Source organism: Vicugna pacos, chromosome 27 (genome assembly GCF_048564905.1).
Source record: "Vicugna pacos chromosome 27, VicPac4, whole genome shotgun sequence".
Taxonomy (NCBI): domain Eukaryota; kingdom Metazoa; phylum Chordata; class Mammalia; order Artiodactyla; family Camelidae; genus Vicugna; species Vicugna pacos.
In genome coordinates this window covers 20727402-20741772 of record NC_133013.1, presented here as the reverse complement: position 1 = coordinate 20741772, position 14371 = coordinate 20727402, and the positions used below count along the sequence as shown (strand labels likewise).

At 41.5% G+C, this 14371-nt stretch overlaps 1 protein-coding gene across 2 annotated transcripts; it reads left to right on the top strand.

Annotated features, from left to right (window-relative positions):
* Window positions 1-7: 7 nt before the first annotated feature.
* Window positions 8-13372, top strand: SAXO2 (stabilizer of axonemal microtubules 2). 2 transcript variants are annotated; one of them, XM_072950890.1, is made up of 5 exons: window positions 53-192; window positions 669-702; window positions 3073-3252; window positions 8397-8599; window positions 10854-13372. In XM_072950890.1, the coding sequence occupies exons 3-5, from the start codon at window positions 3122-3124 to the stop codon at window positions 11795-11797; spliced, it is 1278 nt and encodes a 425-aa protein (XP_072806991.1). In that variant the 5' UTR covers window positions 53-192; window positions 669-702; window positions 3073-3121; the 3' UTR covers window positions 11798-13372. The 2 variants fall into 2 exon arrangements, with proteins under 2 accessions (XP_015107638.2, XP_072806991.1); XM_015252152.3 differs by lacking the exon at window positions 669-702 and having other exon boundaries at window positions 8-192.
* The last annotated feature ends 999 nt before the right edge of the window (window positions 13373-14371 follow it).

The following is a 14371-nucleotide window of genomic DNA, read 5'->3' as shown; positions in this document are numbered from 1 at the left end:
CTTTGACCCACGCGCGTCTCTGACGCCGCCGGAAGCCGCGCCGCGTCCGTCTCCCGGGCTCCCGCGGTTGCCTTGACTACGGCGGGCGCGGTGGCACCATAGACACGGCGGACGCAGGGGAGCCGCAGAGCCGACAGCGCGAGCCCGCAGCAGCATGAGGAGCTGGTGTCTGTGTCAGATTTGTACCTGCGGGTAAGAAGCGGCCCCTGGGACGGCCGCGGGGCCTGGGAGCGAGCTGGGCCCTCGCGGGACCGAGCCCTGCGTGGCCGCCCGGCGGAGGTGTAGGGAAGCGGGCGCAGCGATGTCCCCACTTACCCGGGTGCGCGAATGCACGCTTCGCACCCGCCAGCTACTGCGGGTTAAACAGTTGTGCTTTGCCTGCTGCCTCTCCAGCGGCGCAAACTGAAGTGCCATCCAGCCTGGCGGGTAGTGTACGCATGTGTAGCAGCGGCCCGATGTCAGGCTCGGGAAGTGGGGGGATCTGATGCGACTTGGGAGAGTGTATACCCGCAAAATTAAAAATAAATAAATACATAAATACATAAAAGAATACGGAAGAAGATCAGAAAGGTGTGCAAGTCTATGAATTTTCAACCCGCGTTAAGCGTCCTTCTATATCTAGTTTTCCATCCGAGCCTGACTGTATTCCCTTTCCCATTCCCATCCAGGCAGCGCTCCTTTGGGGTCTGACTGACTGAAAAGGTAATATATAGTATCCACCCTGAAACCCAGAATTGGTCTATGAGTCTTGCCTAACAGCCTCCTACCACCTATAAACACCGTCTTCTCTTTCCTCTGCTTCCCTGTTGACCCAGGGATTAGATCACTATTTGCCAAGTAAATATTATGAATATGTCATTCCCATCGTATTGTAAGCCCCTCCAGAGGGAAAACACTCTGCATGTTGATGGAAGCAAGTTTCATGATAAACGTTGTTTGTAATTAATAACTACATGTAGATTAAAAGATACAATGACATTTGAGGGTATGATTCCTATCTGAAAATCGTGATGTGCAAGAAAATTAATTTTTTTCTAACCTTTAAATTAATTTATATCCAACTCAAGTTCTTTTGTCACCCAGCTGTCAGGAAATTTCAGTCTTCATGATGTTAGAGGCTTCCTTTTCTTTAGGTAGTAAAATAATCCAGGGAGCTGTGAGGCATTGCCAATGCAAGAGGAGTCCTCTCTGGGCTTTAATAAACAATGGTAATGCTTCCCACTGAACTATCTCTTGCTGAAGTTCATATAATCCTTTCCAGAGTGTTGCCACCCCTGTTTTCAGGTTTATGTTTGAGGTACAAGAATCTTGGCAAAGCTGGGAGCCACTGTTGTAGGGTTTCACCTAGCCCACTCTTGAGATCTGGCCTCACCTCCTGGTACACTGGTAGAGTGAGGCAAAGACTCCACATTTTCTTGTCTTTTTAAAAGACAATTAATGGAAGAGATGAAATCAGGTGTCCTTCTGGAGAGAGGTCCTAAGAGGAAACAGATTGTCTTGTACTGAAAAAGAAGGAAGAGGAAATAATTCCCCCAGAGAGAGGAAGGAGGTAAAAGATGAAGAGGAAGGGCTTCTGAGAGGGGGGGTTCATCTCCAGAAGGACACCTGATTTCATCTCTTACATGAGTTATTTTCTAAAAAGATAGGAAGAAGTGTTGACTTCGGGCATCTTCCATCCTCTGCACTCCCAAAAACCCTGCAACAGGGAAATATCTGAGTCCTGATTACCTGCTTGAAACAAAGGAGGGGAAAAAACAAGGAGAACAAGCTCATTAGTATTTCAATGCCTTGCTTCTCTCCAGGAGGATCAAGATCATCAAGAGACCGCTTCAGGGAAATTTTGACCTGAGTCTGCTATTTTTTCATCTTGCTGTTTGAATCTTTTTTTTTCTTTCATACTGTGTTAACTAAATCATTCCAAATGTCTGTCTGTTTCACTATATCCATCAAAACTATCATCTATCTCATAACATATTTTTCTCTGCAGCCTGTATGTACAATTGCTCATGTGAGTTAAACTGTTTACTTGTTAAGAGCTTTATCCTTTTTTTCTGATTATGAAAGAAACATACTACATGAAACATAGTATAAAAATTCAAATAAAATATCTATAATGTAGTGAAAATCCCTCATAATCCTATCCCCACAGATAACAAATGTTCTTTGACTTGTTTCACGTCTGCATTCTGTAAAGAGAGAGAGAGAGGCATACTATTCAACAACCTAGTTTTTTACTGTTTACAGTCTCCCCACCTTCCAATGGCCATGCATAAAGATCAGCCTTATTCCCTTTAACAACTGCATGCCATTCATGTATATGATGTATTGATCAGGGTTCTTAGTTATGGACAATGTAATCTACTCTACTTTGGCTAGTTAAGGCATAAAGGAATTTATTAAGGAGAATATACAGCTCCCAGAATTGTTGCAAGAAAGAAGAAACAGTTTGCAAACTAAGCTTTCAGGAAAAATTCCCAGAAAACTCACCACAGAACAGGGCTGCCAGGTGTCACTGCCTCCACCACAATCAAGAAACTGCAACAGAACTACTCATCACTGCCAAGGTCACAGAGCTGCCAAGTCAAGAAGCCACCTTGCAAACCAGGATGCTGCCTGACAACTGCTGGCCCCTAACTCTCTGTGCCGCAGCTACAATCCATTCACACAAAATGGACCTGCCCTGCCTCTCCCCCTACATAGCTCTCTCTGAATTAGAGTCTCACGTGACTTCATCCAATACGTGAAACCTGAAACCTGAATTGTATGTGGAAACTGCCTGCAAGGGGCCTGGGAAGTTTACTTGTTAGCTTCTCAGCTTAGTATAGGAAGACACACTAAATTGTTGCCAGAGCAAAACCAGAGTTTGTACCACATCAGGATATACCATAATATATGCATTGTTGTTATAAACATGACTGCAGAGTAAACAGAAGTTTTCTTGGTTTTGTTTTTCAGTAAAGCTGCTCTTAAGTTTAGAGATTCTGAGTTTACTGAAGGTTCTATGATTAAAATGCAATTATACAAAATGTTTTTGAAGGTGAACTTAATCTTTCAGTTTATTTGTTTGCACAGGCGACATCGTTGTCCACATGGAACCACAAGGATTTATGAAAACTCTGGCATGTCTTGTCCCACAACTGAGTATTTGGAAAAATATCCTACATATGGCAATGTGCCTCCACCTCAGACTCTGAAACCCAAGGAAGAATTCAGAGCATGTCGCAGTAAAATGGAAGGAATAACAACATTTAAGTAAATATCGAGAAACCATTTGCTTTACTTACTTTTCTCTCAACTCTCTGGTCTTAATAAAGGTTTTGTTTGTTTGTTTTTCAACTCTTTAAATTGAAGTATTTAGTTGTTGTAAGTTGAACCAATCCAAGAAGCAAAAAACCAGTTGAGTCACGACTTGAGAAAAACAGAAAGATAATTTAGATGACAAAAATGAAAAGGAAAAAGGGAAATAAAAAGTTCTATTGATTTTTTTTTTTAACCTCCTAAAATCTCTTGTGTTATCTGCTTTCCTCTGTCACCAGCACCTAGGGGAATGCAGTAGCTTCCTAATTGTTATGTCTGTATCTACTCTAGTTTCTCCATCTCTGATCTGTTTTCCAACTCTAGCCTGCATTTTAAAATGCAGATCTCATCCTATCACTGCCCTGCTGAAAATACTCTATTTTCCCATTACATTTACTATACACCAAAACCCCTTCATTGCTTAGTCGCTACGTGCTTCTCTGATTTATTTTCACTGCAGTGCCCTTTGCACTTTTTTATGGTCACTGTACCATCGGATATTTTTCATTTCTTAAAAGTACCAGGTTTCCTTTGTCACAGAACCTTCCAAGATTTTATTTTAGCTGCCTGGAATTCTTCCTGCCTCTTACCCTAGTTAATACCCATTCAGCCTATGGATCTCAACTCAAAGCCTTCTCTGACACCTCTCCCAGCTTTCAGTCTAGGTAAAAGCCCCCTATGTAAGCTCCCAAAGCATCTTCCTATTATTTTATCATCAGATGAGTTTCAGTGTCCATGAAAGCAGGAACTATGTCTATTCTTATCTCGGCATTCTACCTCCAGAAACCCAGTACAGTGCTTCCTAGCTCATAGTAGGCACTCAGTATTCATTCAGTGTGTGAAAGACAGAAATGTCCTTCTAAGCCTGAACTTTTCATTTGGACGCAGCTTTTTTGATCTCTTTGTATCTTTGTCAATTCAAGGGGTTAATTCTTTTCTTTATTCTGTTAACATGCACACTATATTCAAGGCGCAACCTTAGGCATTAAGTGTAAAATTGTCAATAAATGGAGGTTCTTGCTTTCAAGGAATGCATACATCAGATTTCTACAACATAAGGGTTTTAAAATGCTCTATAACAACTTAAATTTGTAGTGCCTTCCCTTTTCTTTTTATTTCAGATAGCGCTCATTCGACTTACATAGCACAGGTGGAGACTTTCAGACTTTTAGTCCAATTCTCCTACCTTTAACCTTTCAGGCAACTCATGCAGTAATAGTGCTTTGGTGATTCCAGTTACTTCTGTAAGTGTGTGGCTCTTCCAGGGATTTGAAGATTTTCCATAGCCCTCAGACTTCGATGTGATTTGGGATCACCTAGAAGGATTAAAATTGCAGATTCCAGATCTCCACCTAAAATAGTCAGTAGATAACGGAGTGGATCCCAGGGATACGCATTTTTAACCAGCCCTGCTGGTGATTCTCTTGCTGCAGACTCAATGCAGTGGGTCGGTGGTGGACTATCCACTGGGGATGGTGTGGAACATAAAGAAGGGATTTCCCCTACTGTTGTTCATAGTCTTGTGGGAACAATAGTCCAAAAACAAAAAATTAGGTAAACAAGATAATGACAGATCATAGTAAATCAGATGAAGGAATTGAACAATTAGTTGAGATAGAGCAAAGGGAATGGTTGCTCTTTTTTTCACCTTTACTCCTTTCTTCCTTGATGCCTTAATGATTCATAATGGAGATTTGAAATAAATTTCATAATGTTCATATTTATGAATAAACATCTTGCATTTAACCAATTCTAAGTGTTACAACCAGGAAAGTTTAACTTGTCATTCTTACTTTAAAAAGGCAATTTCTTTTCAATTCTAGATTTTTCTCAGTTGCCTTGTTCAAGTAGCCTTTAATAGTAAAAAAAAAAAAAATTAATTAAAAAAAGTCTAAAATCCCAAAGGTTTAAACATGCTAGTAAAACTAAAACTTCCATTTCTTAAAACATCATCTTTCTACTTAGTAAAACACTAGGACTTTTCTTTGTGTTTTGACTAGGGAACTAGCAGTATTTCCAAGAGCTATATTCTAGGTGTTTGGAACTCTTGCTTGACTTCCTCACGTTGACAACGCTGACTAGGCAGCAGAGAGTAGCTGATTTATCTGTACAAAGAATAAGGTGTCATTCTATTCTATACGTTTCTGTAATATAGGAAGAGACTGTAAAGAGCAGATGTCTGGACTTGTACAGGACTTTTGATCCTTTATAGCATTACAGTTGTAACACAATAGATGACTGCCAGAGTTGGCAGGAAGTCTGCGCTGAAAGTATGATTCCAGACATGTCAAATGTTTGGGGATGTCAGATGAATAAGAGTGCATTTACCCCTTACCACTCCTCCATAGAAAGCCGCTTTGGGTTTGGGGGGATACTGTCTGACACTTAACTAATCTAACTAGAGCAACTAAGACTTCTAAGCTTTCTCTCTGTCCTCTGCCTGATCCTTCCACTCCCCGATTGCATTTTAGCCTATTCCCCTCTAGCTGGTATTTGGGAAGAGCAAAGAACACCTCAGATGTCTTGAGAAGCAAAGGTACGTGATTTCTACTATTATTCATCCACTAAATAATATTTCTTAAGCATTTGTTAAGTGTCAGGTGCTATGCTAGGCACCTGGGACACAGTGATGAGCAAAAACAGTCATGATCTCTCTGCTGACAGACGTGGCAGTCTAGTGAAGGTGGCAATCAAAAACGTCGCTCAAAATAGGTATGAAATTGCAACAGTGATAGAATCTCTGAAGGACAGGCACAAGGCAACTTGAGAGCTGGAATAAGAGGTTTGACTTTATCAGGGAAATGAGGAGAATGAGCTAAACTCTAAAAGATGTAAAGCAATTAACTAGAGTTAAGAGAGTAAGAAAGTGCATTCCAGGCAGAGCAGCATGTAGCAGGAGGAGCATGGAAAGAAGGGAATTATCAAAGAAGGAAGACAAGAGGAAGCACAGTGTGAACTGAGGCTAGTGAACGAGGCCACGTGGGCCTTTGGGCCACATTCAGTTTTTTCTGTATACTTAGGGCAATAAGAAGCCACTGAAGTTTTCTTTTTCTTTCTTGTTCTGTTGGTTTGTGTGTTTGTGTCTTGAAGGAAGTATGTAAAGGGGATAAGAAAGAGGCTTGGGAGATGAGGGCAGAATGACCTGGTCAAATTTACACCTGAAAGGATTACTTCAGGGACAGTGTGAGAAAAGACTGGAAAGAGAACTAGTGAATGAGTTTAGGGAGCTATTGAATTGATTTGAATGAGGTATTGTGAAAACTTGGACTATTAAAGTGGTGAAGAGATAGAGAAAAATCAGTTAGATTTAAGAGAGATTTAGGAGGCAAAACTGACAGGAGTTGATGATGAACTAAATACAGAGCGGAGGTGAGGCATGAAGGGTCAGTCCTAGGTTTCTGACTGTGCAGCTGAAGAGATGGTGATGCATTTCACTAAGACAGGGAGTAAGCACAAAGGACCAGATTTGTTGGGGGAAACAGTGGTTTGATTAGGGGCATACTAAGGTTTGAGATGCCACTGAATATCCAAGAGGCCATTGTAAACACTGATAGGGAGCCGAGAGAAAGGTCTGAACTAAGATCTAAGTTTGAGAGGCATTCCTATAAAGGTGGAAATTGAAAGTGGGAGTAGAGGAGTTGTGCTCGGGAAAGACACTGGATGAGAAGAGGAGAGTGTGCAGGCCTGGGTGTTGGGAACTCCAACCCTTAAAGACGAGGAGAGGAGAATGAAGCTGCACTGGAGACTAAGAAGAAATAACGAGGAAGACAGGAGGGGAGAATTTCCCAGAAATAGAGGGAGCGGGCAGTAATGTCAGTTATTGCCTGAGAGGTCAGGTAAGATGAGGACCAAAAACATCTGATGGATTTAATCAATAGAAGTCACTGTGAACCTTCAAGCTGTATTAGAGAAGTGACAGTGCTGGGAACCAGGCTGAAGCAGGTTGAAGAGAGGTCCAAGGTGGGTGGGTGCAGGTAGAAAATGGAGCCAAAAGTCTAAGAAGTTTTATCGTGAATAGGGATTCACGATAAAATAGAGAAGGGATTCAGTGAGTTCTGGTTTTTTGTAGCTATGGACGTATACAGAAAATATTGACTAATACAAGATGGTTTAAATAAATCATAAAATGAGTGAAACAGTCACTGGAGTCCCAAAAGGAAAAAAAAAAGCAATTTTGAAGACTTGTAGATGTATTTGCAGTAGCTAACATATTATTCTTCCTGTGTACTAAATGCTCACGTGTATGGTGGACATGTGTCAGTCCTTAAAACAACCCTGTGACATAGATGGTATTATTGTCCTCTTTTCTATCTAAGGAAACTGGAGCATAGGCAGGTTAACGAAGTTGTCCAACATCATACAGCTAGTGAACGACAGAGCCAGGGTTTGGACCCTGTAATCTGATTAGTCTGTGGTCTCCTCCACCCCTCCAGACAACCTGGGTGTCTGATGACTGCCTCCGCCACATAAATGTTTTATAATGCCCGGGGAGGCTGGGGTGCCGTATGACTCCCGTCCCTGGCAAGGGTTTCTGGGGGATCTGAAGATGAGTCAGACTCACATCCATACCATGAATATGATTTACGTCTAAAAGCCAGAGTTTAGACATAAATTATTTCATTGATTATTTAATGATGAGCAGGAAGACAGCATGACTTCAGCAAGAAGAGAGCATGCTCAGATAGTTTATTAAAGTCTTTAATAGGAATAAGGATTTTGACAAGGTGGCCCCAGGGGATCTATTAAAAAATTTTTTTTTCAGATTCATTAAATCTTTATCTGAAATTTCCTTCTAGGTCAGAAAAAAATTCAGTTTTTGAAGATTTTATTTATGTAAGATCCAAGTAACCGAGGATCCACTATAAGGATGTTTTGAAAACAAGGATCTTTGACATTTATTTTTCTTAAGACATTTAGTCATTAGATAGGGCATAAAGGAATTCAACAAACTCAAGTAGTTTATCAACCATCACCATTTTAAATATCTTCTTAGACTTTTCAAGTGGAAAAAAAAAAAGGCTTGACAATGTCAATACTGCACTGAAATAATTAGACACAAAAGAACCTATGAGGCTATGTTTCAAATTTATATATTTCAGGTCAGATTATCGTCCTTATGAAATAGTCAAACAACCTCGCCATGTGCCAGAAGAATATAAACCAAAACAGGGAAAGATTGATCTTGGTACTACCTACAAACGGGATTTTAATTCTTATAAAGTACAGCCTGTGGCAATAGTCCGGCCTCTGGAGAGACAACAAGTCAAAAAAGGAAAGCTGGACAGCGTCCCAACCTATAAAGGTAACTTGCCGTTTCAAAAATGAAAGGGCCAAAAATACTAAAACTCACTTCCAGCTTTGACATCTAATATCAAATCATAATTCTGGTGTGTTGCCAAAGTTAGTCCCCATGGCTTAGGAAAAAACTCTTTGGCTAAAATAGTATTGCATAGTGAAAAAAAAGACCATTTGCTTGATTGAGTTAAGAGACCTGGATTCCCGGCCACTTAGTTTTCTCTGACTCAAAACATGAAAAAAAGGGATGCCATTGAACAAGAATTATGTCATGATGTGTCACATGCCACATGTGTTGGCACTTGTCCTTTCCTTACATCCCAGAATGAGTTGAAACTCTACTGAGTAAACTGGGGTTCAAATAAATTAAATAGTCTCCAAATTCTTGCTTCCCTTTTGAAAACCACAGCTGGTTTGGTAAGGGAGAAATACTCTCTTCTATTTAGTTCCTCTGAAGAAATAACATCTTTCTCTTGTAGACATTTCGGCAACAAGGACTCTCCCTGTATGTTTACAGGGAGCCATAGACCTCCAATAACATCCTATGGTTTCCTTTTAGTTACTGAACAACAGTGTGGTAATTTTATACACTTTAGACTGCAAACAACAGAGATTCCTTCTTGGTGGCTCAAGAAAAAGTGAGTTTGTGGTAAAACTTCATGTGACCTGGAATGAAAAGCTACCAGGGACAGAGGACGCTTGAAGGAAGAGCTACTCCCTCCACCCCTGTGACGAGCTGCATGGTTCCTCTGCAGCATCTTCGCTTCCCTTTACACGGCTTCTCTGATCACCATCCTGCTCACAGGCCTCCGCGGCCTGTGTGTCACCTCTGTTTCCTCACGGGCCTGTTTTGAAGCTGTCAGCGCACCACGGTGCTCCAATTCTGCTTGACGGCATCCATTCAGCTTCTTCTCTCACTTTTATCTGGCTCTGCATGTTCAAATTTAGGTTCCCAAGAACAAGAATATGCTTGACCTAGATCATCTTTGCTTGCCACGTTGTTTCTTGCCAGGTCTCTACCAGCCTAAAGGTTGCCTGCCCTTGGGTCCAGTATTCACTCTCGTTTGTACGTCAGTAGCTTGCGAGTGGGAGTAATCATTTGCTCTAAAACCTGGCCATCTTGGCAGAAATATCTATGGCTGAGGAACTCTTCTCTTCGGAGGCATTCACATAACAAGCATCTGAGCTTTGGCCTTTCCAGTAAACATTGCCTGGACTTCAGTCTAGACTCGAATACTTTATCTTGTATGGCTTCTGTCTCCCCCGCCCCCAAATTCATAGCCCAGGTTAGGACTCTTGTGGCGCTCCCTGGGATGCTCTTGAGGATTAAGACATTATGTGGGTCAAGAGCCCAGTTCAGTGCCTGGGGAACAGCCCAGGCACCTGGCGGGCGGGGCTCAGCAGCCAGGTTGCCAGGCAGTCAGTCCTGCCAAGCCCCCCAAGGGCTACAGGTAGGAGGGGCCCCAAGAAAGGATGCGGGCACAGAACTGGAAGGAATGAAGGGCTCCTCTGCCTCGCCTTGTCCTTAGGACCTGTCTTTTATAAATTAATTTTTGGTATTTAGAAATAAATATTTTGAAGTGAGGTCAATTTTACAGTTTTTCTCAGCTTTCTACATTTCTCATCTAGGAATGGAAAACCTAATAACCCTCAGTTGAAATAGAAGCATGTCAGTTTTCTATCCATGGTCTAGGTAAGCTGCAAGAAGCAGAATTAAGGTTATTTAATGCAAAATCCCAGTGTAACAGAGCTGAAATTTCCTCTCCTTTGAGGAGTTCCCCCAAAGCAAGAAGAAGAAGAATACATCACTTTTGCCCACACATCAGGGCCCTTGATTTTATGTCAAGCCCTAGATTTTAGGGTTTACTTTAGCATTTTATATATTATAGCAAAAGTTCCAACCAGTTCCTGGGAACACAGCAATAATCTCCTAAACTCTGGCTCCACCCAAAACAGCCTTTGGGGCTTTCAAAAACTATCGGAATCAGGCCCAGAAGTTCCATTCTCTTGCGTCATCAGAAGAATCTGAACGTGGAAAGTTGTATGTATTAAAGTGGAGAGACAGGAAGAGGAACGTAGAAATGAAAAAAGAATAAATCTGAGGGAATCAGTGAAAGTTCATACTTGACTAGTGCTCAGGTTCCCAAAGGAAATGGAAGGATGCTAATACAGCCACGAGAGAGAGGTCAGTCATGGTTTTTAGAAGGTGGTGGTTTTCTTCAGAATTTAAACATGCTTTTTGTTTTTTTTTAATTTTCAAGATGATTATAGAGCTTGGGACATTCAGAAAAGTGAACTCTGTAAACCAGAACAAGTTTACAATCCCCCTACTGTGAAATTTGGAAATTCAACTACCTTTCAGGACGACTATGTTCCTCAGGAGGTAAAGCCGAGGCAAAGCTTTAAGCCCAGCCCTGCGGTCACACGCTCTGCGGCCCCCTTTAACGATGCCACAAGCCATCGCCTGGATTACGTACCTCACCAGCTAGAACTCAAGTCTGCAAGGCCAAAGGAAGTTTACAAGCCATCTGACCAACCCTTCGAGGAGCTCACAACTCACCGATACGACTTTCAAGGTCTTGTTGGTGAAACAGCAAAAATCTGTAGACCCGCACCCCCCAGAGTGGCCCCAAATGCTCAGTTTGAAGGAAGCACTGAATTCCGTGAAAGTTTTCAACCATGGGAAATCCCACCGCCCGAAATCAAGAAAGTACAAGAGTACGTCCCTCCTGCGGGCACCATGCAGTTCGACAGCACAAGCCACCTGGACTACGTTCCACACCCGGCCACGCGGGTTGTTCCCATCAGGCCAGTTTCCCACGGAAGAAACAACGGTTTTCCTTTCCAAGGAAAAAGCACCATGAAGGAGGATTTCCCAGCGTGGGAGAGCTGTCGTCCAGGGCTCATTAGGCAGCAGCAGCAGATTCCCAACCCATCTGGAAAATTTGATGGTTTGAGCACTTTCCGATCTCACTATGTGCCACATGAACTGATTCCAACGGAGAGCTGCAAACCTTCAAATGTTGCCTTTAAGACTTCGATTCCATTTGATGACGTAACCATGTACTCCACAGAGTATGCGCCAAAGCAGCGGGAACTCTGCCCAGCCAGCTATCCTTCTCCTCCAGGTTACATCTTTGAAAACACAAATTCCCGAGGTCACAGATTCTTCCGCAAGATCACTCCCACAGTGAAGGCCTTCTAACCATGAAGTCATGTTGAAAAGGAAGCTAACAGAATGTTGGTTTTCCAAGGGCAAAACCAGTTTTTTACAGTAGAAAAAAATTTATGAGAGAGCTAAAACAAATCATTTTTAAAATTTTTAAATAAGAAGTCTAGAAAGTTTATTATAGGAAATCAGGATTTCAAAATCCATTTTGTATTGGTATTTTAACCAAGATTGTTTTTTATTTTATTATTAAAAAAAAATTTTTTTTTCAAGGGCCGACCTTCAATAGATCACAGCTAGGGAGCTACTCTGCTACGTCCGAAACCCCGACCCAGACTGTTTAATATGCATTTCTGAAAGCTGAATAATGTACATTCCCATCTGAACTATTTTAATCCCAACATACTGTTTGGCAGCTTGTCTCAATCTATTATCATTTGCGCTTGTGTTTATAATGACAGTTATATGGTTATTCACATACCAGTTATCATTTATCAAGTGCATTAGGACTGTCTAGAACACCACTGAAAATGAGATGTGGATTCTTCTTTCAAGACAAAAGTATTTTTCCCTCTCAGGCTCCAAGGCATCTACACAATGTGGCCTGAGTCCACTGCTCCTCACCATGTTCAAGTTAGTGAGAGGCACTGTGCCGTGACGGGTAGAAGCTTTGTGGGCCGGGAATCAAAGCACCTGAGTTCAAGTTCCAGTAACATCAGTTTCTCCGTGTGTGCCACCCTAGGCAAGTGACTCCTGTCTCTGAGTCTCAGTGTCTTCATAACTGCTCGGCCTGCCTCACACAAACTTTGCTTTGAGCATCAGGTCATACGATACCTTGTAATCCATAAAGTAAAAGTGCTAAACAAATGCCAGGGACTGTTAATAAGTCAATCTCTTTTTGAACCTGTTTCTCCTTTTTCAAATTAGGATAATTACCTACGCCACACTCACTTTCTGGCCTGTAGCAAGGATTGTAAAATCACCTCATTTGCTTCGAGCTCCTGAGTAGCATGATTTCTGAGAAGAGTCTTGCCCTCTAAAGCTTTACAAGCCCCCGAGAAGTTGTTACAGAGAATGGAGAGCTTGGGTAGGAGGAGAATGTGGTTTGAATGACAGTATCTCCAAAAAGGAAAAAGCATTTGCAACAATAGTTTTACGAATGACTGACAGCTCTAAAGAAATCTTCAGGGTAACCTTAGGTAATTATGCACCTAATTACCATTCCCAGTCTCAGTGCAAAGAAGAATCCGATTCAGGATGGGCATAATTATGTCCTCCTCCCCCTCCAGTGTGAAGATTAGCGCTAAAAAGGGAGGGAGGGATGGAATGGGGGCATTAAGTGAAGCAGAACATACTGCATTATCAAATGTTGAAAATTTCCTAACGAATTAAACTCATTGTTTTTTTCCTTTGATAAATGATTGCATTATGGGAGAATATGATTTATTTTATCATAAAGTTTAGTCTCTTGTAGCTTTAGAATTGTTTCAAACTATATACTTAATTGAGAGTAAGGTCATCAGCATTTTTAATTATGTGGAAGTAGTTTAATTTTATTTACTTTCATGGTCGTGAAAATTATGTTGAATTTATATGTCTATGCAACACTAATAAAGCATCAATGAAAGAAATGGGCTTTCATGAAATCATTTCTGTAACCAATTTTCTCTGGAAAAGAGAGCTTATTCATAAAATATTTTCTAGGTTAACCTGTACATAATTAGATATGCTTACCTTTCTAACAGAAAACATTATTATATACTCAAAATGAAAAATTAGGGAATATTACAGCTCTCCTCCTGGCCCATTTTCTGATGCTGGATATTCAAATCCCTCTGTGATCTAGTGGGGGTGGTCTCCACTGTGACAAAAGGCACCCATAGCAAGGCATCTCCTGAGGTTTCCTGAGGCAGTTTGCCTTGGGCTGCAGACACAAAGATGAATAATGGGTCTCCCCCATAATCTAACCTTCAATATAATAGATGTGAATGTAGAAATTGGAACAAAGAATATGAAAACAAATATATGGATGTTTATGTATGATTGAAACATTATGCTGTACACTGGAAACTGACACATTGTAACTGACTGTACTTCAGTTTAAAAACCAGAAAGCAAATAATACCAAAAAACCAAAACAAATCAAAAATACAATGAGGGTGATGATTGCCCAGCTCTGAGAGCATACTAAAAATCCACTGAGTTGTACACTTTACATGAACAAATCGTATGCTATGGGAATTACATCTCAATAAAGCCATTACCGTAAAAAAGGAAGAAATTGGAACAGAGTGTACGTGGGACATTTAGCCTGGGAGTTCAGGAAGGGCCTCCTCCTGAGATACGGCGGGGGAGAGTAGCAACCTCGACGCCTCATGCCCTTAGGTCCCCTTGAAGTGCCACGCGGGAACACACACATACACAGTCACGCAACATTTGAACAGCACTGGAAACTAGCATTGTTATTTAACCATCTGCCAGATTGAGAAGGAATTTCCACTACACCAAACTTGGATGGATCTCATGAAGCAAGGAGGACAATCTGGAGAGAAAAAGAGTGGGAAATTTCCACCCCACCCGCTCCCACCTTCACCTGACTCCCTGTGTGTC